Source organism: Marmota flaviventris, chromosome 4 (assembly GCF_047511675.1).
Source record: "Marmota flaviventris isolate mMarFla1 chromosome 4, mMarFla1.hap1, whole genome shotgun sequence".
In the NCBI taxonomy this organism is placed as follows: domain Eukaryota; kingdom Metazoa; phylum Chordata; class Mammalia; order Rodentia; family Sciuridae; genus Marmota; species Marmota flaviventris.
In genome coordinates this window covers 140,088,993-140,116,975 of record NC_092501.1, presented here as the reverse complement: position 1 = coordinate 140,116,975, position 27,983 = coordinate 140,088,993, and the positions used below count along the sequence as shown (strand labels likewise).

Sequence of the window (27,983 nt, the reverse complement as noted above, 5' to 3'; positions counted from 1 at the left end):
GGCTCAGGGGTAGAGTGCTAGCTTAACATACATGAAGCACTGGGTTCAATCCCCAGCACCACATAAAAATAAATAAAATAAAAGTATTGTGTCCATCTACAAAAAAAAAAAAAAATTAAGAAAGAAAGAAAAGGAATTTGAGATGGCTTAAAATAAAAATCATGTCATATGACTTTTGAAATAGAGTAAACATGAAGAAGTAGGAGAAGCTTCTGTTATAGTCTAGGTTTTTTTCTTTCACAGATAGAAGCCACACAAAATCTTAAAACATTAAGGCACAGTAAGCTCTCATGTTGCAGAGCTACTTCTTTTGGTTTCTTTGTTTTTGGTTTTGGTACTGGGGATTGAACTCAAGGGTGCTTTAACACTGAGCTACATCCCCAGTACTTTTTATCTTTTACTTTGACACAGAGTCTTGCTAAGTTATTGAGGCTGCCTTTAAACTTGGGATCCTCCTGCCTCAGCCTCCTGAGTCACTGGAATTACAGGTATTGGTCACCATGCCTGGCTAGAGCTTCCTTCTTAAAATCCTGGTTTTGTACCTTGAGTTGAGATTGCCTGTGTGCCAGGGTTCACTCTGAGCCAGGCATTCCCCGTATTTAATGCTTGTGTACTATAGAGGATGCTGGGCCCACCGGACCTATCCCCCCAAAAAAGACTCACAGTAACCCCTCCTTAAATCTAAGGAAACAAAGATTTGAAGAAGTGAAATAGCTCACTCGAGATCACATAATGAGTAGCAGGAAGAATCCTAATCCAGCTCTGGTGCTTTGAAGAGTTGATTGAATTTCATTCATGGATCATGAATCAATTTAGTGACTTGTGATCTCTTTTCAAGTGAATAAGATAGAATAATAGCTGGGCATGGTGGCACATGCCTATAATCCCAGGGACTCAGGAGGCTGAGGCAGGAGGATCTCAAGTTGAAAGCCAGCCTCAGCAACTTAGCAAGGCCCCAAGTAACTCATAGAGATTCTGTCTCTAAATAAAATATAAAAAAAGGTTGGGGATGTGGCTGAATTCAATCCCTAGTATCAAATATTATTATTATTATTATTATTATTATTATTATTATTATTATTATTTTCAGAGTTCATCACAGACAGTAAAAGGTTAAGTAATATTTCAAGAAATTCTGTTTTCATTGTGTAAGTATATTGGGGGCATGTGGAATGTGCAGGAGTATGGGTGTGATGGGTGTATGCAGAGGTGTCTAGAGGTATATGGAGGGAAAGAAACGTGGGTGTGTTTGGGTGTGTACATAGATGTAGATGGATGTGTGAGTGAGGGGTTAGTGTGTGTAAAATTTATTTCTAACTGTGAGTTACTGTCTTAAAAAATTTCAAAGCTACCACACTAAGATATAGCAAATCTCATTTATTCACATTCCAAGTGTAAGAAGATGACTAAGTTTTAGAAATCTGCCTTCTATAGAAATTTTTACAAACAAAAAATTAAGAGATGTTAAGATCTGTGGCTCAGTTGGCCTCCCCCATGTGAACATGTTTACCAAGCCAACCTCCAGAGCCACACAGCGAAGAAACTCTTCCTAAAATAGTCACGACTTGACTGGCCTTGTGCCTGGTTGCTGAGACTAAATCATTCATCTGCAACTGCAGCAAGCACAGAGAAAATATTTTGCTTTTATACAAACAAAAGGTAGGAGGCAGGAGATCATGCTAGGGCCACGCTGCAGGTTAGCCTCCTCTAGCAGGAAGGCCCAGAAGATGCAGCAGCAGATACTTGAGAGACTGAACAATGACATTCAGGTGCCCCCTGAGGACGGCCAGCGGCTCTGTTTTTATGCACTTGCTGAATCTCCAGGGTCATCTGGTCTAAACCACTAAAGCTCAAATAATCCACTCATCCTCTCTAATGATGTCACTGAAGGCTTAACATACATTTGCTATTCAGATAGAGCTTTAGTGCCCAAACCTGCTCCTGCCCTTTACCAAATGCATCATTTGTCAAACCAGGAGGGCCAGCAGCTTTCCCTACATTAGGAGAGTCTGTGGAGTCTGGAAGAAGATGCCTGGCCTCAAGGCAGCATTTGCTAGAGGGCCAAGCCCCACAAGGGCATTTTCCCCAAGAACCAGAATAGAAGTGCCTTTATGTTACCCAGTTTGTCTTCTCTCATTGTTACGTAGAGGTCATCACACCCTTAGGCACAGTCGCCATTGACATGCAATAAAATAAATAGAAAGACCCAGGATACAAAGTAGATGCTCCATGAAAGTCTGTTCTCTATCTTTGGTATGTTAAGAAAGCTTCATTCCCTGAACCAGCCTGAAGAAACTCCTGGTCACCCTGCTGGCCTTCAGTGGCGTGGCTGGGAACGCTTTGCCAACATCTGTCCGGCTCCCTTCAGTGAGTCCTCAGGAACTATGACCATTCCTCTCCACCTTCTCCCTAGATCAACTTCTGTTAAATTTCAACTTGAATACCTTTCTCAGAAAAAAAAAAAAAAAAACACAGACTTCTATGATTTTATAAAGTCCATTTACAAAGAACATGTCTCTTTATTTTCTGGAAAATACTCTCTTACAATTGAAAGAATGTCTCCTACATCTAAATTTCTGAAATGTTTTGTCCATCCTTTCCATAGATACAATACTTGTGTAAGTGTTCATCGCATTTCCTTCTTGTACTCTTTTACTCAACCTAGAATGTGTGCAGTTCTCCTTGTTCTTAGGTTCCCTGCATAGAAGATAATTTTTAAGTCGTCTTCATAGAGGGCTTGTGCTTTTTGGAATGAAGTTTCCAGACTTGATTGGTATCCTCTGAGCCCAATGGGTTAAGAGGAGGTAGACCTTCCCTGTGTCACTTTCTAGGTGAATGACAGGCAAAATGTTCAACTTCCCTTATCCTAAAACATGAAGAATAACACCACCCACCCTTAGACTGAAAGAAGGATTAGCAAAGTGCTTAGTTAAGTACTGTGCAATGTGCCTGGTGCACAGTAAACTCAATAAGTGTTAGATATAATTTTAATAGGGTGCAGGATTTCTCCCTCATACTCCAACAGTTCTTTTGCATATGTCTACTTTTTAATCACAATTCACCTCAGATCCTTCCATCTATCTGTTCAATCCTACTCACTCACGGTTTTGCCTTTTTGCTTCCAACTGTGGACCACTCCCTGATTTCAAGCAGAAGTCAGACAATACCTTTGGCTCTGGCTAAAATCACTCAGCTGAAATGCGAAAATTCAAAATGAACCTTGTTCCCGTTCTCGGGATAGTGTGTGTTACCTCCGGGTGGGTCATCGTCAGTTAAACCGGTGTCACTAAGGATGCCACAGCAGCGGCTACCAAGAAGAGCAGACAGAGGCAACTTGAGCTTCTTTTAAAAAGTCAACGGGACAGAAAGGGCTCGGCCGTGGTCACACTTGGTTCTCTTACACGAGATTTCTGTCCCCCCTTTCACATAGACTTCGCACTGACTCAAGGCAGTACAATCCCTCCTTTGTGCCAAAAAGGGTATTTTCCCTGTGGGAATCTGACCAAGTGCTTGCCCCGGGCTTTTCACTGTGACGGTGTGGACGACTGTGGCAACGGCGCAGATGAGGAGAACTGCGGTGAGTGGTCCCATGTCGAGTCCACCCCCCCATCCCCACCACCCCCACACACCCCACACACACCCCCACCCCGCCACCACACACCCCTACACACCCCCACCTCCATCCCCCACCCCCAGATCCCCCCACACCATATGTGCCTTCCTGCTGAGCCCCCGAACTGTGGCCAGCTGGACAGTGATCTGCAGTGACCTGGCAGAGATGATTTGGTGTTCCCTAAGCAAACTCTTTTTAATGCAAATACTCCCCAATTTGTGGTAACGACTTGTATTTTCATATGGAGAACTTGCTTGAATGAGATACACAGGATTATGAAATGTTATATTTTGTGAAAATCGAAACTGCATTTTAAAAATTTACTTGAGTACTCATTTTAATTTTAAGGAATCCTATGACTGTCACCTCCTATGGCTGGTCATTTGAATCAGCTGTGAGACTACCCATAAGATGTGAATGAAGTCACCTAGAGAATTAATTGACTGAACAGACCTATATTGAGTGTCGACAATGTGCCCGGGGCTTTCCAATCATTGGGACCAGTTAGCTCAAGGAAGACAAGCGTCTTGACCTTGTCAAGGTCAATATGAACATGGATAGTGTGAACTAAGAAGATAATAAACCTGAATTAATGACTTAAATACTCAGACTGATATGAGCCATGAAGAAAATAAAACAGCACAATGAGATGGAAGTGACTTGGAGGGAAGAACACTTTAAAGATATAAGCAGAGAAAATCTTTTTAAGAGGGTGACGTTTGAACTGAAAACTAAATGAAACAAAAGAAAGAAGTCACAAAACATTCTGGAGGATATAGAATTCCAGGCAAAGGATATAGCCAGTCCAAAGGCCCTGAGGTTGAACAAAATAAAATGACAGGTTTGAGGAATAGAAAAGCCAGGGTGGTATAAGCAGACTAGATAAGGATATGCATAGGGGATGAAGAGGCACACAGCAGCCAGATCACATTGGATCATACAGGCCAATGTTACGTCTATATATTTGCCAATTTAACATTGTCCAAATTAACATTTATTTTTCTGTGTAGGGAAGTGATATGGAGTCTGCAATGTCTAGTTAGTCCCACAGTAGACACAGACCTCCTGAATCTGCAGGAATCCTGTGTGTGTTCTGCCATAGAAGGCCCAACCAACAATCAAAGTAGGGCAGCAGAGCCCAGGAGTGCCAGCTGTCTGTCTGTCATCCACCCTCCTGCCCGGGTTACTCACGCATCTTCCCTTTTTCCCACCTTCCTACTTCTCCTCTAAGACTCATTCAGGAGTCCCCTCCCCTGAGAGGGGACACACTAAGTTGGCCCCAGTGAAGCTTCTCTCACTCTCGAATGGGTGCAGTTTCTCTCTCTTGCTAGAGCCCCCTGGGCTTATCTCTACAAACACTGAAGTGACCTGTCTTATCTTTTCACCTGTTTCTCTTTCTAGACATAAACACCTTGGGAAGAGGCCCACGTCTCACTTGTTTTGCTGTCCTCAGAGCCTAGAATAGTAGAGGACACAGTAGGAACTTAATCACGCGCTCAGTTTTGGAGGCAGCTCTCTGGATGCCAATGAGCAAGTCACTCAAAGAGATCTCCAGTTTGCTGCATGAGAATCAGGGACATGGTATTTATCTCCCTCATGAGAATGTTCTGAGGTCAAATTAAATAATGCCTCTGAAGGTGCTTATAACACAATTGAAGGCATCATAGTGGAATCACAGAGGATATTAATCAGAAGCAGAACTAAATTAAAGATTGCAGGGATCAAGGAAGTCTGTTGGCAATTACTTAAATTTGCTTTTTGATTTGTGTAAACTTAAGCATCATACATTATAATGCAGATCTTATCATTTACATAGCATGTGCTCAAGTAATGATGCTTCAAAATTAATTCTCCTTTTTGTAAAAAAAAAATGTGATTTTATCACTAAAAAAGGATACTTGGCAAATAAACAGTTCATATGAACATATGAAGATTGACGCTTATTCATGGCAAATTGAGTAAATACTTTTTTCAACAGGACTTTATTAATTTATTAATTTAATTAATTTACCCTTTATTAATGAGCACTTTGGTTTTGCTTTTTGCTAAAGGTTATTTAGTTGAGGGCTAGCCCAGGGATAGAGCATGTGCTTAGCATACCCAAGGCCCTGGGTCCAATCCTTAGCAACAAAACAAAATAAAATTTTAAAAGTTCAGATGATGTAAATTTTGCAGAATCTACCATATCTATCAAGCATGAGTCTACATAAACCTGGGGCAGTATACATATATGACAAAAAGAAAATTCAGATTTTATTTTCTTCTGAGGTCCTCAAAATTAAGGTCAAACACTTAAAATATCAGGATTAGAAATGGGTGATATCTTCAAGACACTTATATAAAATAATTATATACATGTGTTCTTCATTTTATGATAAATATATCTGAAATATTTGTAATTATAAAAAAGGAAAATCCCACAGATGCTTGCCTAGCTTTTTCTCTCTTACTATGTATTTAAAATATTGGTCATTCTATTGCTTAAACAAATTTTCATTTCATTATTAAATTTTTATACTTTTGTTTTATAATATGATTCTGATTTCTAGAATAACTGACGTATTAATCACCGTTTCACAGGTGACACTAGTGGATGGGCAACCATATTTGGCACAGTCCTTGGAAATGTTAATAACGTGACATTAACACAGGAGTGCTGTAAGTGGTATTGGTTCAAAGACAGTATCCGCATTTCAAAAAACATGACTTGTGGTGGGTGTATTTTTATGAGTACAGCAGTTCCCCCTCTTTATGTTTCACTGCAGTCTAAAATGAGTATTTTGAGGGCTTGGGAATGTAGCTCAGTGGTAAAGTGCTTGCTCTGCATTCCCAAGGCCCTGGGTTGGACTCCCAGCACTGTAGATAATAATGATAATGTTTTGGAGAGAGACCACCTTTACATAACTTTTATTATGATATGTTGTTATAATTGTTCATTTTATTATTATTCATCTCTCACTGGCCTAACTTACAGATTAAACTTTACCATAAGTAAATATTTTAGAATAAAAGTGATTTATATATATATATATATATATATATATATATATATATATATGTGTGTGTGTGTGTGTGTGTAAAGTTTCATAATATCTGTGGTATCAGACATCCACTGGAGGTCTTGGATTGTGTTCCTTGTGAATAAGTGGGGACTACTGTAGTGCAATAAATTTGCTTCTGAATTTTAATTTCAGTTTAATGTATTTTGCTGACCAACTGGTCTACCCTCTGTCCATGGGACTAAAATAATAGAAAAAAATGACCATCTGTACTCATGTTTATTTTATGTATTAGTGTATGATTACAGGAATATATGAATATTGAATAGTTTTGACAAACAGTAAGGTTCTCATTCCCTTTCATTATTTCCTTCAACAAAGATATTAAGCACTCAATACTTTCTAACCCCTTAGGTATTGAAGTACAGTGATAACTAAGATGTGGTCTCAGCCCACACATGCTTCACATCATAGCAGTAATAATATATATAACATATACATAATAATATTATATATAATTATTCTATATATCATATAGAATAATATATATAACATATATATGTTATATGCATATATTATATATGGTATATGTAATTCGATATACATTATGCTATACTAACAGTATACAATCAGTCTTCTGTATCCATAGTTATAATTATGGATTCAACCAGCTATAAATTAAAATATCCTGAAAAAAATTGTGTCTGTACTAAACTTGTACAGATTTTTCTTCTTGTCACTATCCCCTAAAAATTACAATATAATAATTATTTACATTGTATCATAAGGGATTATAAGTAATGTAAAGATGGTTTAAAGCATACCAGAGGATGTGTGTAGGTTCTATTGCAAATAATGAAACATCTTATATAAGGAATTTGAGCATCTACAGATTTGGATATCCATTGGGTTCCTGAAACCAGTCTCCCCCAGATATCAAGAGATGACTGACTGGATGTTATACAATGCTAGTTTATATATAGCTCACTTATTGTATACTTAATTGCATATAATGTATACAAATTAGAAAGGATAAAATTAGAATAAATGTAACTAAAAATTTTAATATTTTCTTTCTCAGCTACAAGGGGTTGACTCATATAGATCCCAATTTGGAACTTACTGCTATACCCCATGGGCAGTCACTCAAGTTGTGGACCTTTGTGTTTGGTTGGTTTGGGTTAGGTTTTTGTTTTATATCTCTCTCTCTTTTTTTTTAGTAAAGAGAGAGAACACATGGTCAGAAATAAATGTGAGGAAAATTCCTCCATCAGTGTTGCAGAGAATGGGTGAGAACAGCAAGTCTCAGCTGGGACAACTGTGTTGGACAGTATTGGCTGATATTGCTGATGATCCAAGCTAGAGCAGAGTGGGTGGTGTTGACATCCAGTGGGCAGAGGCTAGAGGTGCTGCTGAGCATCCTGTGGTGCCCACAACAGCCTCCACAACAAAAAAATTATTTGGGCCAAAATGTTAATCATGCTGATTAAACAGAAAGAATGAAAAAGGAGATATTGATTATCATGTGTATTACGATGCTCTGGAAAACACTACGAATTTGAGCCCAGAAAATGCCATAAGGACAGGTGAAGTAGAAGGAGATGCAAGAGACCTTTCAGAAAATTCATAGAACCTGCAAGCAGACTGGGCTGCAGGGCAGGAAGGTGAAGGGTTATACCCACATTTCTGGTTTAGACAACACACAGCTTGACCATATAAAATCCTTTTATTATCAAGTAAGAGTTTCTAACCACAGGTTTTTAATCTAAAAGTTTAACCTTAATCTTCTTGATGTGAACAAACACTGAATTAATCATACCTACATTATCTTTAGAGTTGAGCTAATTAGCATATTGCTATAGATAACATAAAATATTTTCTAAACTTCATACACTATAAGTATCTTTTGCATTAAGTAGGTACTCAATAATAAGTTTTCTGGCTATTAAATTCACTGTTCAAAGAACATTTGTCTTAAAAGTGATCTAAAAGAAGCAGGACATATTTTAATAAATAATGAAAAATATAAATTTAAAATTCACAAATCTCATTTTGTTAACTGCATCAAATCAATATCCATAAGGTTAGTGAAGAAAGCAAAGATTCCAGAAATATTCTCTTCCCCTTCCTCCCCTTCTGTCTCTTACTCTAACACAAGCACACACGTACACACACTGTGATTGTTCCATGGACCAACCCGGCCTTGTCCCTCCAAATATTCCTTTGGCATACTACTTTGTATGCCATTATCTTAATAATTCTGTAAGTTCCTTCGGAGGAAATTATGAAAACATTTTCTTTATTCAGATAGATGGATCTTTGGTTTTCTCAACTATACACAACTTTAATTTTTTGTAAACAACTTCTACGACTTCTAGTTTCTACTTTCAACTTCGTGGTAATGAAAAACAAAGAACCACATAACTTTCCTATGTTCACATACAAATGCACCAAAAAGTTATAATCTTTGTATATATAATTTGTCAAAATTCACCTACTATCATGTATATCTAAAAAGAACAAATTTTAAAAATTAATTATAAGAAAAACCAAAGAGCCAAAATGAAAGGATATCTGATTGGATTGATTTTAATAGGGCACATTAGTGGCTGTGGCAGAATCTGGGTCTAATTCTTCTCACAGGTCTAAGTCTGACAGGGGAAAAATAATGTGAGATAAATTTTAATCAATAAAAATTTATTAGCAACTGTTTTGTGCTGTTGGATTCAACTGACCCAATCATTTCCATTGTGATTTATTCAATCATACTAATAAATTTCATTGAAAAGAACATAGTCTTGCTTTACCATATGATTCTATGCTATTTGAACATGTCTGTGACTTCTTTCTACTCACCTGTTAAACACCTCTGATATGACCACTGAAAGCTAGAACTGAGTTGAACACCACACTAGTCCATACTCTATGGACTAGGAGAGAATGCTTATTTGCTTTTATTATGCACTAAATAAGTCCATTTAACAGATGTGAATTTTATGTATTTGATGAAAAGAGGACAAAGCTTGTTATTCTAACAAAGTCATAAATACAAAAATGCATTTTTTGCCCCAAGTAAAACCTTTCTCTTTTTGCTCCTAGTTTTAAACCAGTATCCACAACACTGTGACTGCAAAGAAACCGAATTGGAATGTGTAAATGCCGGCCTGCAGTCTGTGCCTGTGATTTCCACCAACGTGACACTACTGTGAGTACAGTATCGGGATGATATTTGTCCCTAAAGTCACAAGAAAACCCTCCAGTGGAATTATATCAGAAAAAAATAATAGAAATTCCATTTAAAACCAGTCGTCAGAGAATTCTGCATGCTTCATCTATAAGAGGGACATGTTTTCAACACTGTACATTAAATTAGATCTGGTAATATTCAGCTCACAAATGCCTGAGACCTGGAGCACTTATTTTAATTATTTTCTGATTTATGTATTTTGTAATTTATGTATTGCTACTAATCTGCCTGTGCTGAAATGTTAAAAAGCAAACACACTCACTTATGCCATCTCATTGTTAATGTTTATAATTCATCCAAGATGGAATGAAAGATCAATGAGCTAGTTCTATCATATCATGCAAACTTTTCTGCTTTTTGCTGGAAATTTTCAAGAGCCTCAGAACTCTGCTATCACGTCATCATTTGAGCATATTTGAGTTAGTTAGGATCTTTGGTTGTTTTGCTTTTGGTTGTTGTGTTTTATTAACTTATCCAGAGAGTAAAAGAAAAAGTTGAATCACCATAGATTCTCCCGTTTATTCTACTAACTGGCTAAATTTGTAAAATATTTGCAAACTTCAGTCATGCGATGCATGAAGGATCTCATGTCTAACAGTGGTACTGTAATATCATAATAGAACGGAAGAATTCCTTTGCCTGGGAATGCCATAGTCATTGTGATATCTTAGCACAGCTACTAGTAGTAATGCTAGTGTAAATCAGCCTACTGTGCTGCCACTCATATGAAAGCATAGCACATACAATTATGTATCACGTACAACACTTGATAATGATAATAAATGACTGTGCTACTGGTTTAAGTATTTGCTATCCTATACTTTATATTGTCATTGTAGAATGCACCCCTTCTACTTATTAAAAAAATTAACTGTAAAGTAGTATGTCTTTTAGGCTTCACACATCTCATTTGTAAGCACACTTTCTGATGTTCCAGGTGACAAAATCACCTCACAATACACTTTTCGGAATATGTCCCATGGCTAAGCTGACATGACTGTACCTTTGTTTTTCTATCTGAATTTTTATTCTCCAATGAAAAGTTTTCAGTTATAGTCACGTTCAAATGTGTGTTTAGTACCATGGAACCTCAGCAAATATTCTTTTCCCAGTCATGCAGCTTCTAGAAAAGGGTCTGGTTGGCCATAAAAATCCATAATAAAGTCTCCTTTACTTTATTTTAGGTCTCTAAAGAAAAACAAAATCCACAGTCTTCCAGATAAAGTTTTCACCAAATACAAAGAACTTAAAAAGATGTAAGTAGCTATTAATAGCATATTTATGGAAAAACCCTTATAAAAACAAAATGAAACATGAAGTTTATCATCTTTATCACTTAATTTATGTTTGTAAATTTAAGATTAGAAAATAAAATATTTAAAAGTATGAAATCTTTCCACTCCATAATTTAAAGTGGCTGAACTGATTTTATTTTAAACTTTTTCAGAGAGTTAACTTAGAGTTGAGATAAATATTTCAATAGGAAATTACATAGGTCCATATTTTTCCTTAAGAAGTTTTGGAAAATAACAATGCAGAGGCAATACATGTACTGTAGTGAAAGCATAGATAACAACAGTCAAATCACTTAAAACTCAGGATACAGAGACTACCTCCCCAGGGTAATAGGGGCAAAAACACATTTCTAGTACAAACAGTACATTAGCATATCTGAGGAAAGAGAAAATCAATAAGTAGTGGTGCATAGTCAGCATATAGAATTCAGTGAGAAAGAAAGGGCAAATATGCTTCCAGCATCATCCAAGAAAGATAACTGGGATTGGGAAATATAGAGGTGGTCTCTGTTGGAGGTTAGGGATGAATCATCAATCTCCACCACAGTTTTCATGAACGGTCTCTTAATATTATGCATACGGTTTTCTTTGATACCTTACTCACTAAGCAACCTTATGATGATGAATAACTTACCATCTTCTTCACAACGAAGCAATTTAATTGAAAAGTTGCATTGGATAGAGGGAAAGGACATTCCTATCAGCAAAATGGGATAGTTCATTTTCATATTTAATAGGTGAAATATATACAGGTTCATATATGATTCCTCTGTAAGGTGGGTTAGTGTCTGGCCAGTACCCCAGGAGCACTAGAGAGCTATACCTGCCAATAGGACCATTAGTCTAGATAACAAAATCAGCAGGCTAATGCTGTGCATGCTTGTATCTTCATCTTTGTGTTTTATCCTTTGACACGGAGCATAGAAGAAAAGTCTCTAGCTGTATGAAATTTGCAAAATAAACTACCAGACAAAAATTATCTGAATCTTTGGGTAGAAATACCAACAATGATTCCACGTTCATGAATCCCAAGGACGGATTCCCTCATAAAAGAAAGGAAGTCAGTGAAGGAAGTCCATCAGGTGGTCTCGTATGAGACCTGAGTTTGAAGATCACCTCTGTAAATCCCACCTGCAGTTAGGACTTCTGTACCATCCAAGAACATGTGGTAAAATTGTCATTGTCACACTGGTGTAGCTATGCATTAACTCTGGGCTTCTAGGCTCCCCTGGAGAGGAAATCTTAACCACAGTGCTTCTAATCTTCCTGGAAACTCTTAAAATCACAGCACGTTCATTCTGTGAATCAATATTGTTCTTGCAATGCTGAAATTATGCTCAAGGGGGAAACAATAAAATAGAACTAGTAGAAAGAAAAGGTGGAAACATCTTGTTTCAGGGTAGCTGATAAAGTTGTTAGCCAGTTCTTCATCACTATAACAAATACCCGGAATAATCAACTAATAAAGAGAAAAGGTTTATTATGGTTAAGTCCATGACAAATGTATTTTGAAGGTTTTAGTCCATGAATGGTCAGCCCTGTTGCTTTGGGCCTGTGGCAGTACATCATTGTGGAAGCACATGGAAGCACATCTCACCTCATGATCAACATCAAGAAGTGAAAGAGAATGAGGAAGAAGAAAGAGCTGGTGTCCCACTATCACCTTCAACAGAACAACCCCAATGACTTGAAGACTTCCAACTAGACCCCACCCCCTAAAGGTTCTACCAACTCCCAGTAGCACCAACTTGGGGACCAAGCCTTTAACACATGGCCTTTGTGGACAGTTGAGCCAATTCTATCATCAAGTGTCATAGAAGCTGTAAGAATTTCTAATTAGATCCACTTATTATACATGAGATAGCTAAAGTCTACAACGATTAAATGACTCATCTAAGATCTACAATCAGACAGTGAAAGAGTCAAAATTACAGCCCAGGTCTTCTCATGCTCAAACCAGGGCTTATTTTTTATTTAAAAAAAAAAAAAGACCTAGAGATGGAAAGAAACTGTTCTATATTTGTACCAACTCATACTATCCTGACCCATGCAGATTCACCCTTTTATCTTTTGCCCCCTGCTGTGGGGAAAGCCAATTTCTGGGGAGGTAGAAGGGTCACTAGAGGATTAGGTCGGAGAGGTAAAATAAGATTTCTCAGGCAAAGTCCTTTCCTGTCCAATGATCATACTTTGTTCTATGTCAATACTTTCTTGTATGGTAACTGCTAGTCCACTAAGTAATTCAAGCACTGGAGTAATTCAAGTCCTATATTTTCCTAGTGATTAACCTTCATTACCAAGATCAGCTGGAAACTTCTTCAAGTAAATGTTTAATTCTACCTTGTCTGAGAATTTCAGGTACCACATCATGACCTGAACATTAGCCAGCAGGGTTCTCTCCATGTGAGCTGCATTTAATGCTTCCTAGGTGATTTATTTCTCCCAGAATCTCACAGAAAAGAGATTATGAGACCCTCATCAAGAAACACTAAGTGTCTATTATATACAAGATACAGCACAGGGGATGAAATATAATTCCTTTCATTTAGATATCACTTTTTAAAGCTTATGAAGAATTCTAGTATTTGGAGTTCTTATTTAGGCTTTGGTCCTCAAAGTTGGTGAGGTGGGTAGGAATAAGGATCCCATTCTGGAAGAAAGGTTGTCTGTCCAGAGTCAGACAGCTGGCTCAAACCTTCTGATTGTGCTCCTTAGGAAGCGTTAGCCCATATGATCCAATCTCAAGAGTATTGTTTCCATCAGTGAGACTATCTATGGCCTGGCGTGATGGTGCACGCCTATGAACCCAGCAGCTTGGAAGGCTGAGACAGGAAGATTGCAAATTCCAACCAGCCTCATCAACTTAGCAAGGCCTTAAGCAACTTAGTGAAACCCTGTCTCTAAATAACATATAAAAAGGGTTGGGGATGTGGCTCCATGGTTAGGTACTTCTGGGTTCAATCCCCAGTACCAAAAAAAGAGAAACAAAAAAAGAAACCATCCACTACCAAATTTTGATTTGAAAATAACTCACATCCTTTTCAAGCATTGCTCAAATATCCTACAGCAGCACAGAAGTCAGCAACACTTCATTATACCTCTTTTCCTCCCCATCCCCTTTCCTTTCATTTCTAGCTCCTCCTACCACTCCCCCTCAAACTCCCAGAAAAAGCTCCCCCTGCCCCAATTCCACTGTGTCCCTCTTATTCTACTGCTCTTGGTTTTTCTCCCCAGTTCAACATACAATAGCCCAAATAACCAACATAGTAAATACCCAACCATCCCCAGGAACTGGTATCAGGAAAAGGGAGGAGCCAGATGGATAACAGGAGAGGAAAGGCCAGCAAAGTCCACCTGTTCGTTCATCCCATCAACAAATATCAGTGCCTTCAAGGGGCCAGTCGCTAAGCATACAGCAGTCAACAACATGGGTGAAAAGACCCCTCTTTGTGGAGCTTAAACTACAATGGAGAAAAGGAGTCAAGAAACAAAGTTTTAAATGTAGAGTGTGGATCTAGGGTCAGTGGTAGAGTGCTTACATGACATGTGGAAGACCCCTGGTAACTACCTGCCTTAACTCCTGTGGATCTTGCCCCTACTGTTCTAATTCTATGCCATCTGAGTCACTGCTGAGGCTGCATGTGCTCCCTCTTGTACTTGTACACTTAGCACTTAAGAGGCACTATTGGGTCCTTCGATGTATCACTAGTCAGCTTCATCCTGTTACATTCAATTTTTCTTACTAAATGATGATCCTTTTTGGATCATCCAATGTGTGTTCTATTCCTCCCAGATTTCTGTGATCTGCAAATAAGATGAACTCAATATTTTAACCAAGTAATGAAGTAAAATATTGAAGAAGACAGTGCCAAATTATCTTTACATGTCCTTCATCATCATCCTTCTGATAAGGTCTATATAATTCTTTATTTTGTCTATCACAAACCACTTGATCAGTGCCTGATAGATTTACTGGTATATATCCCATGTTTTTTTCTGGTCAGTCTTTCAAAGAAGAAATTGAAGTTAATCAGGCACGCCCTGTTTCTCATGAACCGTCCTGTTCACTTTGTTTTTGAGATGTTCGCAAAGCAACATTGAAACAGCCTGTTCTAGGAGCTCAGCAGGCCTGCTTGGAGCTCATTCACCATAACTTGTAAAACCTACTACTTCCCCTTCTGAAAAATCAGAACCACGTTGGCCATCTCTAATTTTCTAGCTGCTCCAGATTCCTCTGGAATTTGTCTTGCTTTGATGTTCTCGTTTTTTTGGTGTTTCTCGATTGCTAAGATAAATTGTACAAACTAGAGGGCTTTATTTCCTTTTGGTTAACAAATTCTATCTTGGACTTTCCCTACCCCCCTCCATAGCATACATACTTTCAATTCACCTCAGTTCTGAGGCCACCTTCTGTGAGAGACAGGGACAAAGTAGGAGTTGAGAAATATGCTGTTATTTCCTTTTTTTTTTTTTTTTTTTTTTTTTGCTACTGAGGATTAATCCCAAGGGCACTCAACCAGTGAGCCACATCCCCAGTCCTTTTATGTTTTTTAAGCAACCACTGAGTTGCTTAGGGCCTCACTAAGTAGCTGAAGCTGGCCTGGGACTTGTAATCCTCCTGCCTCAGCCTCCCAAGCTGCTGGGATTACAGGCGTGCACTACCATGCCCAGCTGGTTATTTCTTTACATTCTCACAACATTATAAGCAAGTCCCAGGAGGTCAGCTTACACTTCTCTTAAAGACCTTCTTACTTCCACAGTATCACCAGAAGTACATTTTTATTTCCCACAGAGTACTTTTCTTTCTGATTTTTTAACAGGCCGTGGGTCAACTATGATTTCGTTTTCATGAAACCCTCACGTTCATCCTTGATTTGTGAAGGAAGCACTCTTGGGCCACCATAGCTGCCTTTTGAGTTGGAGGTCCTCCTGGGTCCGCACAGTACCATATAGTACCCCACTCCCCTGCCGTGGATGTTATAGCATACATACTTATGGACATTGTGAGGATCAGTGTTTTCCCAATGAATGAGAACCAACATGCAGGACTAAAGAGAGGGTAGGGAGCAGATTTAGAAGAAAGAACAAAGGAATATAAACCAAGAACACTAAAAGGATACTGGGAAAAGGGTGAACTGGGCATTTTGCCTAAAGAAAACGAATTTCCACAGAAGATGTAGCATATTCTGGAGAGGTCACTTAATCATAATCGGAGAGACTGAATACCAGTGAAAGAATCTAGATTTGATTTGGTTTTAGCAGAGAAAGGCATGCAAAAACCTGTTTTTGAGTCTATTGAGTGAGTAAAGTTCGTCTGCATATTTTGGCTGTATTGAAATTTATCCTAAGAGAGTACAGAATTTAATGTCAAGCAAGTCCCCAGTCAGGAATGTTCTAAATACAGTAGAATTGAGGTCGGGTAGGCACTGGGTAAAATAAATGCCTAAATCAAAATTAAATTTTAATTGCCAGATGAATAAATGTTGCTTAACTGTTCTGAATGCTTTTATCATTGGTCAATTTATTCACTTTAATAATCTTTTAAAATGTCAGGACCTACTAAATAAAGTTGAGAAAGAAAAGGCAGTTTCAGATGACCTTTCAGAGAAATAAAATACAATTTATGGGATTGACTCTAATACTTTATCACTGCTACCATGGAAACCAACAGCAGTTCTCCTCCTCATTGTAACACAAACCTTATAAAAATTAGGAATTCCTTCTTCAACTGGATTGTTGTTAAATGCAATCATTGGCAACAAAATGTAATTCAAGGTGTTTGCCTGGCTCTTGAATACAAATTGTCACATTAAAAAAATAGCCTATGCATGTCTTTAAAGCATTTATTTGCTTTAGTTTCAGGTACATAAATTCCTGGTGTTTCTGCTTGAAAATTCTGACAGCTGAAACAGCAGGAATTCATGAAGCAGTAAGTTATTCTTAGAAAAGCCATTCAGTGTAAAGTGTATTAAATGGGTTCATATCTAAGTTCTGACTAAGAGGAGGTCGCCACTCACCAAATTATCATGTTTCCATATTTCCCCTCTCATTCTCTAAGCTACTCTTCTGCAAAGAAGAAAGTAGATACTGAAGATGGAGTTTAAGTTCAGCAGCCTATGCCTGAGACCTGAGACTTGAGACTCGAGGTCTGAATGTGGAGGCAGCCAGCCAGCTGAGCAGATAACTGGAGTAGAGGCTCTTTATTAATTAAGGAGCTTAAGTGACATCAGTGAAGGGAGATAGTTTGTACACATCAGGTGAATCATACAGATCATTGGTTTTATTCCTATTGCCTTTGACTACTAAGAGAAAAACTCAAGGTCAAATTCACAATTGATTATAAATGTACCTATCCCTTAAGATTTATGTAAAATATGCATTGTACTTTTTGATTGATCATCTCAAATAAAACATAAATAGCATTAGTTAGGTAATGAATTTTATATTTAAAAGAAAGTTCAATATACCTTTATTGGAGTATGATATTCTTTTTCTATTCTCATTTGCTTCTGTAACCTAATTCACCATATTAGCTTTCATTACATCAGTCCAAGGACTCTGAAAATGCTAAAACAGATATTGATCCATGTCGGTTCATCCTGTTCATAGTAGAACCATAATCCAACAGCAGAATTTGTGCTGTATTATGAAGCATCTCGCCACAGACATGGTGCAGGGGATAGGGGGTTGGGAGGGCACAAGGTCACACTGAGTTTCAAGTTTATTTTCAGCATTGAAATTGATGCTCTGTGTATCACTATAGATGTAATACACGTGCTCTGTAGTACCAACCCTTTCCACATGGTGGTCCACCAGGAAAATGACATTTTTTATACTGGGCTAAAAGAATGGGTTTGCTAATAACTGGAAGCTAACCTTGGCTTTACGGGGCTACCTTGAGATCTAAGGCTGTCAATAACTTAGCACCCCTGTACCACACTCATGATTCGAAGGTAAATGCTGGAATGCTCTGTTAGGGAATAATTATAAGAAAATTCAAAGTGCAACCAGACACGGAATAAGCACATGTTCTGCCTATACTGTGCAGTAGAGTACCATGACAATTAAGACAATATTGTGTAATATTTGAGGAATCAATTCAAATCAAAACAAGAGAAATCAAAACCATTCAGAAAACTGTGTGTTAATTAGTTACTATTATTTGTGTGGCTAATCCCTGCCCCTGAAAGCCTTTAGAAAATATGAATTCAAGGGCTGAGATTGTGGCTCAGGGGTAGAGCACGCACCTAGTATGCGTGAAGCACTGGGTTTGATCCTCAGCACCACATAAAGTAAAATAAAGACATGGTGTCCACCTATGACTAAAAAATAAATATATATGTTAAAAAAGAAAGAAAATATTAATTCAAGGCTCGCCTCCTTTTGTCTTATTTCTAGGAGATGGAATTATATACTCAGAGAATCCTGAAAGCACTATTACTGAATCAATAGGATATTGTTTGTTAAGTTGCTTCAGAGGTGAAGTAAATCACAATCCTGTGAGTTGAGGGGGCACAGTAGACCCAGTTCAATGATGGGTAGAATCCTGAGCACCTCACTATCTCACTTTAGGCTTCTTACTTTGCATCTTGAAATGGAAAAGAATAAAACTGGCCACCTCCTTTGTTCATGGGAATAGAATGAGGAGGGATGAGGAGTTAAAGACTGAATTCTGTGCTGAGAGAGAAATTCGAAGAAAAGGCTGGCTAGTCTCTCATGGCCAGTAACTCCTGCCAGTCAGAACAAGAGGCTGCCATAGCTCCAACCTGTAGAAATAGGACTATACCCAGACACAACATATCACCCCAGAGTTTAGCAGTACAAATCAGAGATGCCCAAATTTCATTGCACAGGTGCTATCAGACAGTAGGCATTGACTTACTTCAAAACCATCTCTCACTTAACAACACCTGCCCCCAACATGCAAATAGGACCTTGGGCTTTATAAGCCAATTGCACAAATTGTCTTCAAGTGAAGAGCACATTCAATAAACTAGCAAAGCCCATAAACCATAATTACCTGATCCTTCTGTCTTATTCCTAACAGATTTCTTCAGCATAATTGCCTTAGACACATATCCAGGAAAGCATTTTTCGGATTATATAATCTGCAAATATTGTGAGTAACGTCTTTGTGATTAAATAATGGGTGTAAATTTAAGTAAACTAAAAGGGTAGAATGGTAGGCTTTCAAGGTTTGACTTGGTGGTAGAGAAATAGGAGGAACAGGTTATCACAAAATACTCAGATTAATTATTATGTTTAAAAAATTATTCAAAGATTTAGATACTATCAGAAAACATATGAAGACTCTCTGTAACATTGTTTTCTCCAACTTGGGTCACTTCCACAATATTTTAATATTTTTTTCCTAACCATCTCTATATGCTTTCCAAAATATTAATATACTAAGGATGTGACCAAAAAAGAATAAAAACAAACATTGACCCACATATTTAGTTATTGTACTCTTATATTCTACCATAATGCAATACCCTGAGCATTATTTTTGGCCACTTCTCTTGCCCTGCCCCTCGTGTTGAACACACTGAACGTGTGGTTATTTGTAACTTCTGATCATCCCTGGGTGTCTTCCCCTCTGCTCAGCCAGCAAAATGCTCTCAGAAGCAGATGTCCATACTTTACAGTCATCATCAGTGGCTCATATTCTAATTACATGAGACTAAAATGGAGTATTGAGTTTGCGTTATTAACTCACCCATGCTATTTGTAGATATCTCAACCACAACTGCATTACTACTCTCAGACCTGGAGTATTCAAAGACTTGCATCAGCTAACATGGCTGTAAGTATCCCAGATTTTGTTTCCCTCATAAATGATCACAGTATTCATGATACACAGCAGTGCTGTTTCCACTTTGGGAGGTATCTTGTTTATTATTCTGTTTCTCCTTGGCACACAATCTGGAGCACTTTGACCCAAGCAGTTTAGACAGTGGCATGCCAAGCATTAGGCTTGCCAAGTCAGCCTGCCATTCCCCCAGTGTTCACCAAGAGCAGGATTCCTCAACCTCAACTCTATTGACATTTTGACCCATATAATTCTTAATTCAGGGGAGACAGGGAGAACAGAATGTCTGGTGCATTTTTAGGATGTTTAGCACCATCTGTGGCCTCTACCTACTAGATGCCAGTAGGACACCTCTTCTTCCAAGAGTTGTGACAACTAAAAAATGTCTCCAGGCATTGCCAGATGTCTCCTGCGAGGAAAAATTGCCCTCTGTTGCAAACCACTGACCCAGAAAGTAAGCAAGTTAAGGACTTATTCTGCTTCCCAGAGCATTCAGAGAAGTCTGATAATATGGTAATTTGTGGCATTTCACCACTATCCAGACTGAGCCACTAGCTCCCTCTCTAGGACTCTCATGGCATATTTCTTTGCTTTCTTCAGGAGAATTAACAAAGGGCAATAGTAGGCTTTGAGTGAGTTTGCTCATCTTCTACAGGTTGTCCTGGACCAGTGGAAAAAGCCAAGAATTTGGCTTCATCCAGAACTTGTGTGTGCCTGACCCAGTGCTTAATCTCCTAGGCAATGTACCTAATCTACCTAGGTCTCTTTTTTCTTATCTGTAAACTATAATCATAATTCCTTTGTAGGAGAGATGTCATGAAGATTAAATCAGATAATACACATAAAATGTCACATGCAAAACTCCTGGCACATAGTAGGTGCTTATTGTAACTCCCTTTCTACTTCCTACCCTTTGGGACTCCTCAGAATACTAGGAAATAACACCTGACTTCAAAGGCAACAAGAGAGAAGGTGACCTATTTCCCCGTAGTCTAGTTTCTTCTACAAGACAAAAAAATACTCTATATAATTTAAGACAGTAGTTTGAATATACAAATATGTTTACTCTTTCACCTGCCAAGTCCTTATGAATAGTTATCACATCCGTTCATTCATTTGTACAGACCTTGTTAAATACATCATGAGACCAAAGAGCCATCTGTTAATTTCCTAAAGATTATTTTTGCATTCATTCTCCATTCAGCCAATCAAATAGCCAAAGCATTTATGGAGCCAATAAGTGTGAATTATGCTGGACCAGGCTCTCCGAGATAAAGAATAAAAATACCTGGGCTTGTAAGTCTAGCAGAAAGTAGATACAGGGAAATAAAGCAAACCATCAGGCTCCAACTTGATAAGTGATGGGATGGAAGTTGCAGAAATTTGGAGGAAAGTGATATTCTAGCTACAGGGTGAAGGAAGAGCTTTCAGGAAAATGATACGTGGGCCAAATGTGGAAGAACAAGGAGGAGTAAGCCAGATGTTGGAGGAGGCAAGAAGGGAATGGACCATTTATTTATTTATTTATTTTTCTGGTTTTATTTCAGAAGTGTGTCTAACATTGGAAATGTTTTTGATATGTTTTGTCAGAATTCTAGACGACAATCCAATAACCAGGATTTCTCAGCGGTTGTTTACTGGATTAAATTCCTTGTTTTTCCTGTAAGTGTTCATCTCTCTTTCAATATATCTGTCTGCAAATTGCAATGAAATCGAACACTAGCTTACAGAAAAAGCCTTAAAACAACCTCAAATCCACTAAAAATTTTATTAGTCATAACCTTTCCTGTGTTCCTTCTTCTTGCCCATGGCTCAAAGGGAACAGCTGACTAGATTATAATGTATATTTTAAGCCTACTAGTTGACATTTTTTTTTGGATCCCCTTCCATTTCTTAAAGTCCTGAGGCATGTTTTTATTTGTAGTAGCTGACCAAAGATTCATTTTTGTATCCTATTCATTTTTATTATATCCTAATTACATTTAAATCTATTAGGATCTCCAGGAGCCTGACTCCAACTTCATATTTAATAGAGAAAAATATGCTTTTGTTCAGCAACAGTCACTGGAAATTCCAGAATCTTTGCCCCGCCAACAGAGCTGTTCTCATAATTATGTTTTTTGCTGTTTATTAATATACTGGAATGATTCATCTGCAGGGGATTATTATGTTTCTTTACAGTTAATCATATGGCATCATTATTTTTCCATTTGTCAAAAGGGACCACCACGTCATAAATTAATCGTGAGACTTCACATGTTCCTGAGTTGTTTTTTCTCCCAAGTCTCCCCAACTGTCATTCCTTAAATTTAATGTGGTTTCAAATATGGCCCTTTAATGTTACAAATGATTAATGTTTCCCCTAAGAAGAAACATTGGATTATGGCACTGGAAATGATTGCAAACTTGAGGAATACATGGAAAATGATCATGAACTTCAAAGTCACTACTATATGCATGCTTTTGTTTCACATCATATTTATGCCTAGGATATATCTCATTCATGGCTTCTTTGAATCTGCTGTTTAGTTCTTGCCAATCACCTATTTAAAGACCACTTTGAAGGGGTCTTTATGTATAAAGTCTTCATTCTTCGTATTCATTTTGGCATGCAAATCTCTAAATTGTGGAATAGTAAAAATACTGTTCTTAAGATGGCATATAATTTTGTTTCTAACTAATATTTTCTTTATGTAAAGATCTATGGTTAATAACTACTTAGAGGCCCTTCCCACGCAGATGTGCACCCAAATGCCTCAACTCAACTGGATGTGAGTATTCATTCAAGGTTTAATTTGTTATTTCTCCAGAATACAAAAACTAGCCACGAAGTTCATTCATGAAAGTCCATTTTTAATTTTTTTCCCAAAATCAAAAATCTAATCATGTTACTTCCCAGTTTTAAGATCCTTTGAGGGCTCCCAAAGGTGCAAGAGTGACATTCGACCTTCCCCCTGAGCACCCAACACCCTTTATTTTTTATCTCTTACCCCATGTAATCTCTTTTCCTGCCCCTCCGCCAATGTCCTTTCCTCCCGGATTTACGGATCCACTGGTTCTGCCACCAATTCCCTAAGTACATTCTGTTCCTTGAACTTGAAAGCTCTGGCTCCCTTATTCTTTTGGCTAACTCCAACATTTCCTTCCAAAGTCAACTGAAATATCACCTCTGGGGACTCTGTTCCTGGCATTCCAGCCAGTTTCCGTGGCTGCATTTTTACTTCCATTGTGCCTCCTACAAAACTACTGTGCCCCCATTTTCTACCTCTCCCAGCTGTCTCAGGGTATATGATCATATAATCACTGGTTTACTTGTTCATCTCTCCTCTATTGTTTCTTAAGTTCCTTAAGGACAGAAATGAAATATTTGATTTCAGTACCCCAGTATTTGGACTCAGTAGGTACTCAGTAAACCTTTGATGGATGTGCCATGCCATTTCCACTTCTTATTAGCTATTCATACATAAAACACTCCTTTAATTTACACTATGGCCTCACCACCACTACCCACCATTCTCTGCCATGTGAATCTTAATGGTCTCCTACAACAGCGAGGCTGGTACAGCCATTGATTTCCCACCTTGTAAAAATAGGGAATGTACCAACCTCCAGAACTCCTCTTGTAATCCAATCGAGGGACTGGTACCCATAAAATGATACTCCTCTCTGAACTGAAAGTTTCTTGTTAAAACTCTATTAGGCAGTATTGTGTTTACTCACTTTTGTTTCTATGTACTTAAGTTTATATCTATTATCAAAAACCTTTTAAAATACTAGAGGATCCATAAAAGTGTGCCATTATTAAAAGCAGAAATAAGGTCTGAAAAGCATGAGAAGAAAACTAAGAATAAGTGGGAAAGTATTTAGGCACAGAACCTCTGCACAATGAGAAATAAACAGGAAAGAGCAAGAGAATATCAGGGCCCCAGCCTGTTTGGCCTCCCAGCCACTGGGCAGGAAGGACAGCAAGGAGATCAGGAGCCAGCCTTAGAGCCCGAGTTTCCGGCATGTTCATTGTCACTGTAAGCTCCCAAAACCACCACGGGAGAAAATAGATGCCCAGTGAAAATACAGATTTAGCAAGATGGCCTGATCACAAATGAGAAAGAGTCCTTATGCCCAGAAAATAGAAAAGTGAGAAGTCAGATCCAAATTGCTCCCACTTAAGGGCAAGAGAAAACTTGCACTGGTCTGGCCTCTTCTCCCTCTTCACTTGCCTTCAAGTGGGATAGTTGCTTTCATGACTCCAAAGTGTTCTAAGGGTGAGAACGTGAAAGACATTTTCCTGTTTTTCTCAGCAATACTTGGACATCGAAAATAATATAGCATTTATTGTACCTAATCACAGCTTTCCAAATGGAAAAATAATATTGAGTTCCTACAAAAATCTCCACAAGGTTTTAAAATTGGATTTAAAGGAACATGATATAGAGTTGGATGATTTTAGTGTGACCATGAGAAGAGTTCGGAAGCAGAAATGTAGCTATTGTCCTATTTGGAGAATTTATAGGAAGTTGACTATAAATATAAGTTGGCAGGAAAGTTGACTTTTTCTTTTTCTCCCCTGCACTGCTTAAAGCAAGACTGCCTTTCACAAAGGTTCTGGATGGCATTTCCAGGGTATATGGGATGCCACTGTCCTAAGGAATCACCTGACAGAATGACATCTTCCTCCTGTGCTTTGTGGACATTAATGGGAATCACAAACAACGGGAGGACTTTCTAAGACACAGGGGGCTGGAACTTTGTCCTAGAGTTTCTGATCCAGTAGGTCTGGGTGGAGTCCGAGAATGAGCCATTGTAATACACTCCTAGGTGGTGCCAAGGCTGTGTTCCTGCCACACAATGAGTGCCAACACACTGGACCATGGCATCACTGAAGTTATAGGGGAAGGAATCTGTGCTTTGGCATCACACAGACCAGGAGGCCCACAGCCTGACACTGGTGTTCAGTATGTGCAAGATAACTTTTTAGGCTGACTCTCTCCTTCAGGAATATAGAACCAAAGTATCTACCTGATATTGGAAAGAATGTGAGAATAAAATAATACATGATACCCAGGGCATAGTTAAATGTCTGGGCTTTAGATTCAGACAGTTCTGATTTGAGTCAGTTTTACCACTTACTATGCATGACCAGGAGGAAATGGAACCTCTAAGCAAGCATTAATTGCAGAATAGCACCTGAGGCAGAATATGATGGTTGGACAATATTATCATTGATAACATGGTGTCCAGAACAGAGAGACACTCAGCAGATGTTAGGCTGCCCTTTTCCTCAATTTTATTAAGCTCTAACATTAACTGGAAAGAGAAAAGAGGCATTTATAAATTACATAGCCCTGCAACAATTACAAGAAAAACAGTAAATTTTGAATTGGAGTAAAAACAAAGTTCAGAACAGCTATGTCAACAAAATGTATCTGTCCATATATGATTTGTACAAAAATACTCAAGATACTTTCCCTCCATGACTTTCAGGGACCTGGAAGGCAATCGAATCAAGTATCTTACGAACTCCACCTTTCTGTCCTGCGATGCGCTCACTGTGCTGTAAGTACCCAATGAACTTCAGTAAATGAGGAGAGACCTGATAGATTTGGAAATTCAAAGAAAACAATTGGCAATGAAGGTTAAGGCAGGGTTTTGTTTGCAGCCTTGGTCTGGAGCTGCTGTAGAGAGTGCACAGGTTGATTTATTGATTTTGATGGTGGAGCTGAGACTTCAATTAAGTTGCCCACCATGGGGGTCTCCCGCTGGCTCCTTGATCCTGAGGGAAGTTGTCATTTCTGTGTACACTATCAGCTGCCCTGTTTCCCAAAAGTTCATTTCCTAACCCAAAGGTTGGCAGTGAAATGAGATCATGTATGTTAATATGATTAGTTGTGCAAGGATTAGCTATTACTGCCAAAGACTCTTATCACTTGAAATCTCTCTTCCTAAAGAAAAAAATAAATTATATGCATATATATATATGATCTTATTCTAAAGGGAAAATAACCTAACATATTTGATTGGCCAAAGATTCTGACTGGTGATTCTGAATGCTGCTTATGCTTGTTCTGGGGGCGGGAAGACAGAAGGATTGGTCAATTGGCACATTTTGCACTGGTAAGCTGAAAAACACAAGTATTTTGTGTTTGTTTTAATTATGGTTTTCCACAGATAGTAAGCACTTGGTTACGATTGCTGATCGAATGGGTGATTGGAGAAAAGAATGATGCAGAAAGACTAGAAAGAGACACTTTCTAAAATAATCAGAATCCAAACCAAGTGCAGCTTTATAGACCACACCAGCAGCTCCAGTTGCTCCTAGGAGCACTTCCTGGAGAGTTAGGGAGGCATTCCTGCCTCAGGTTCCACACCAGAAGATGCCTCCCTTTGAGATCTCAAAGGAGGCTTATTAGATTACAGCCGGATCAGTGGCATCTCCCAACGATGACTGATTTATGACAGCAGACGCAAACCCACGGTGTTGACTCTCGCCATGTCTTACAGGTTTCTGCCTAGAAATCAAATTGATTTTGTTCCAGAGAAGACATTTTCTTCATTAAAAAATTTAGGAGAACTGTAAGTAGCATCGTCTACTAGGAAGAATATGATTGCTTCTTCCAGGATTATAAGCTTAAATGACTAGTGAGACTGCTTTTCCACTAGTGGCAATCAAAATCCTGTAGACTATTGGATGTTAAAATTCAATTAAGAAAATCAACATTATCCTAAAGTCAGAGCACATTAAAATCAGACAGTGGGCTTAATGTGGAGTTAGCCTACTCTAGTTCCCCTACCTATTTTCTTTGGGTGATTTCATGAGTATGTATGTTTGGGAGTAAATGAGTTTTCCAGATCTAATGGATGGAGTATAGTTAATTTTCAGTAAAATGCTTGCTGAATGAAAAATGGACTGACTGAAATGATATTAATAAAAATTGCATGAGGAATAAAAATTCTTATCTCTTGAGAAATTATGACTTTTGTAGCACAGGGATTGGGCTCATTGAAAAATATTCAAGGAACTCCTGTAACTTTTTCTGTTCAAATATTTGTTTTATAAATATAAAACCATTTGCTTTGCCCCCCCACATAATGGTTATCATTGGAAATTAAAATTCATTCATCTATTAAATTAAAAATCATAGCAACTGGGGTAAAGAACTGGTCCTTCTAAGTGGGGCCTTAAAATGGAAATTCATGTCTTAAAAAACTCTTTCTCCCTTTTTTTTTTTTTTTACATCTTGTTTTTTAATCCAGAAAGGACTGGAGAAAAAAAAATAAATGTGATTTTAAAAGTAATTTTAAAAAATAATTCATGAACAATTATGATCAATCAAATCCATAAATATTTACTAAGTAACTAGAATAGGCAAGGCTCTGCATAATGAAAGATATTATTATTTTATGACAAAAAAAAATTAAAAGTAGCCCATTAAGAACAGACTTCCTTTAAGGGCCATTTCCTCATCAGGCTCTGGACTTGGGTTACTGGTTGGGGTGGGCAGCAGCCCAAGACAAAGAGGGGCTTATTTTATATGTAAACTTAAGGAAACAGTGAGTTGGAGTTCTATTTTGAAAATTGCCCTAATCTTCATCTTATTTTATATGTCGATAGATCCCCCCATTAAGAGATACTAGCTTGCTGATTTTAAGGCCACCAGTATACTATCCAGTTCAATGCACTTTGCTCTGAGCTTCAGAAAATTCAGAAGTCGATAGACTAAACTTGAACAAGGCAGGTCTACAAGTCTTGATTCTACAAGTGTTGAATAACTTGCCATCATAACATCAAATTCTTCCTGGGGAGGAATAAGCATAAGTACATGAGGCCCCTCAATTCTTTCCCCCAGAAGAGTGCACTTTATTTTTCTATCTGACACTTTCAAGGACAGTGTCTAGGTTTACGAGATCACCACCATCTTGCTCTATTGCCGTGCTCTCTCTGGCCCACACACACCTGTGGCTCTCCTTTCGGGCCTTGATCCAGGTATGCTCCTCCTCTCTGGACCTCCAGATTAGAGTT

At 38.2% G+C, this 27,983-nt stretch overlaps 1 protein-coding gene across 1 annotated transcript in view; it reads left to right on the top strand.

Annotated features, from left to right (window-relative positions):
* Window positions 1–27,983, top strand: part of Rxfp2 (relaxin family peptide receptor 2) — a 48,057-nt gene that overhangs the window by 1,993 nt on the left and 18,081 nt on the right. Inside the window, exons 2-12 of the mRNA XM_071611758.1 lie at window positions 300–356; window positions 3,431–3,577; window positions 6,194–6,271; window positions 9,712–9,817; window positions 11,044–11,115; window positions 19,202–19,273; window positions 19,889–19,960; window positions 21,557–21,628; window positions 22,666–22,737; window positions 25,448–25,519; window positions 26,465–26,536. Coding sequence (XP_071467859.1) covers window positions 300–356; window positions 3,431–3,577; window positions 6,194–6,271; window positions 9,712–9,817; window positions 11,044–11,115; window positions 19,202–19,273; window positions 19,889–19,960; window positions 21,557–21,628; window positions 22,666–22,737; window positions 25,448–25,519; window positions 26,465–26,536 — 892 coding nt within the window. The remainder of the gene's footprint in view (window positions 1–299; window positions 357–3,430; window positions 3,578–6,193; window positions 6,272–9,711; window positions 9,818–11,043; window positions 11,116–19,201; window positions 19,274–19,888; window positions 19,961–21,556; window positions 21,629–22,665; window positions 22,738–25,447; window positions 25,520–26,464; window positions 26,537–27,983) is intronic.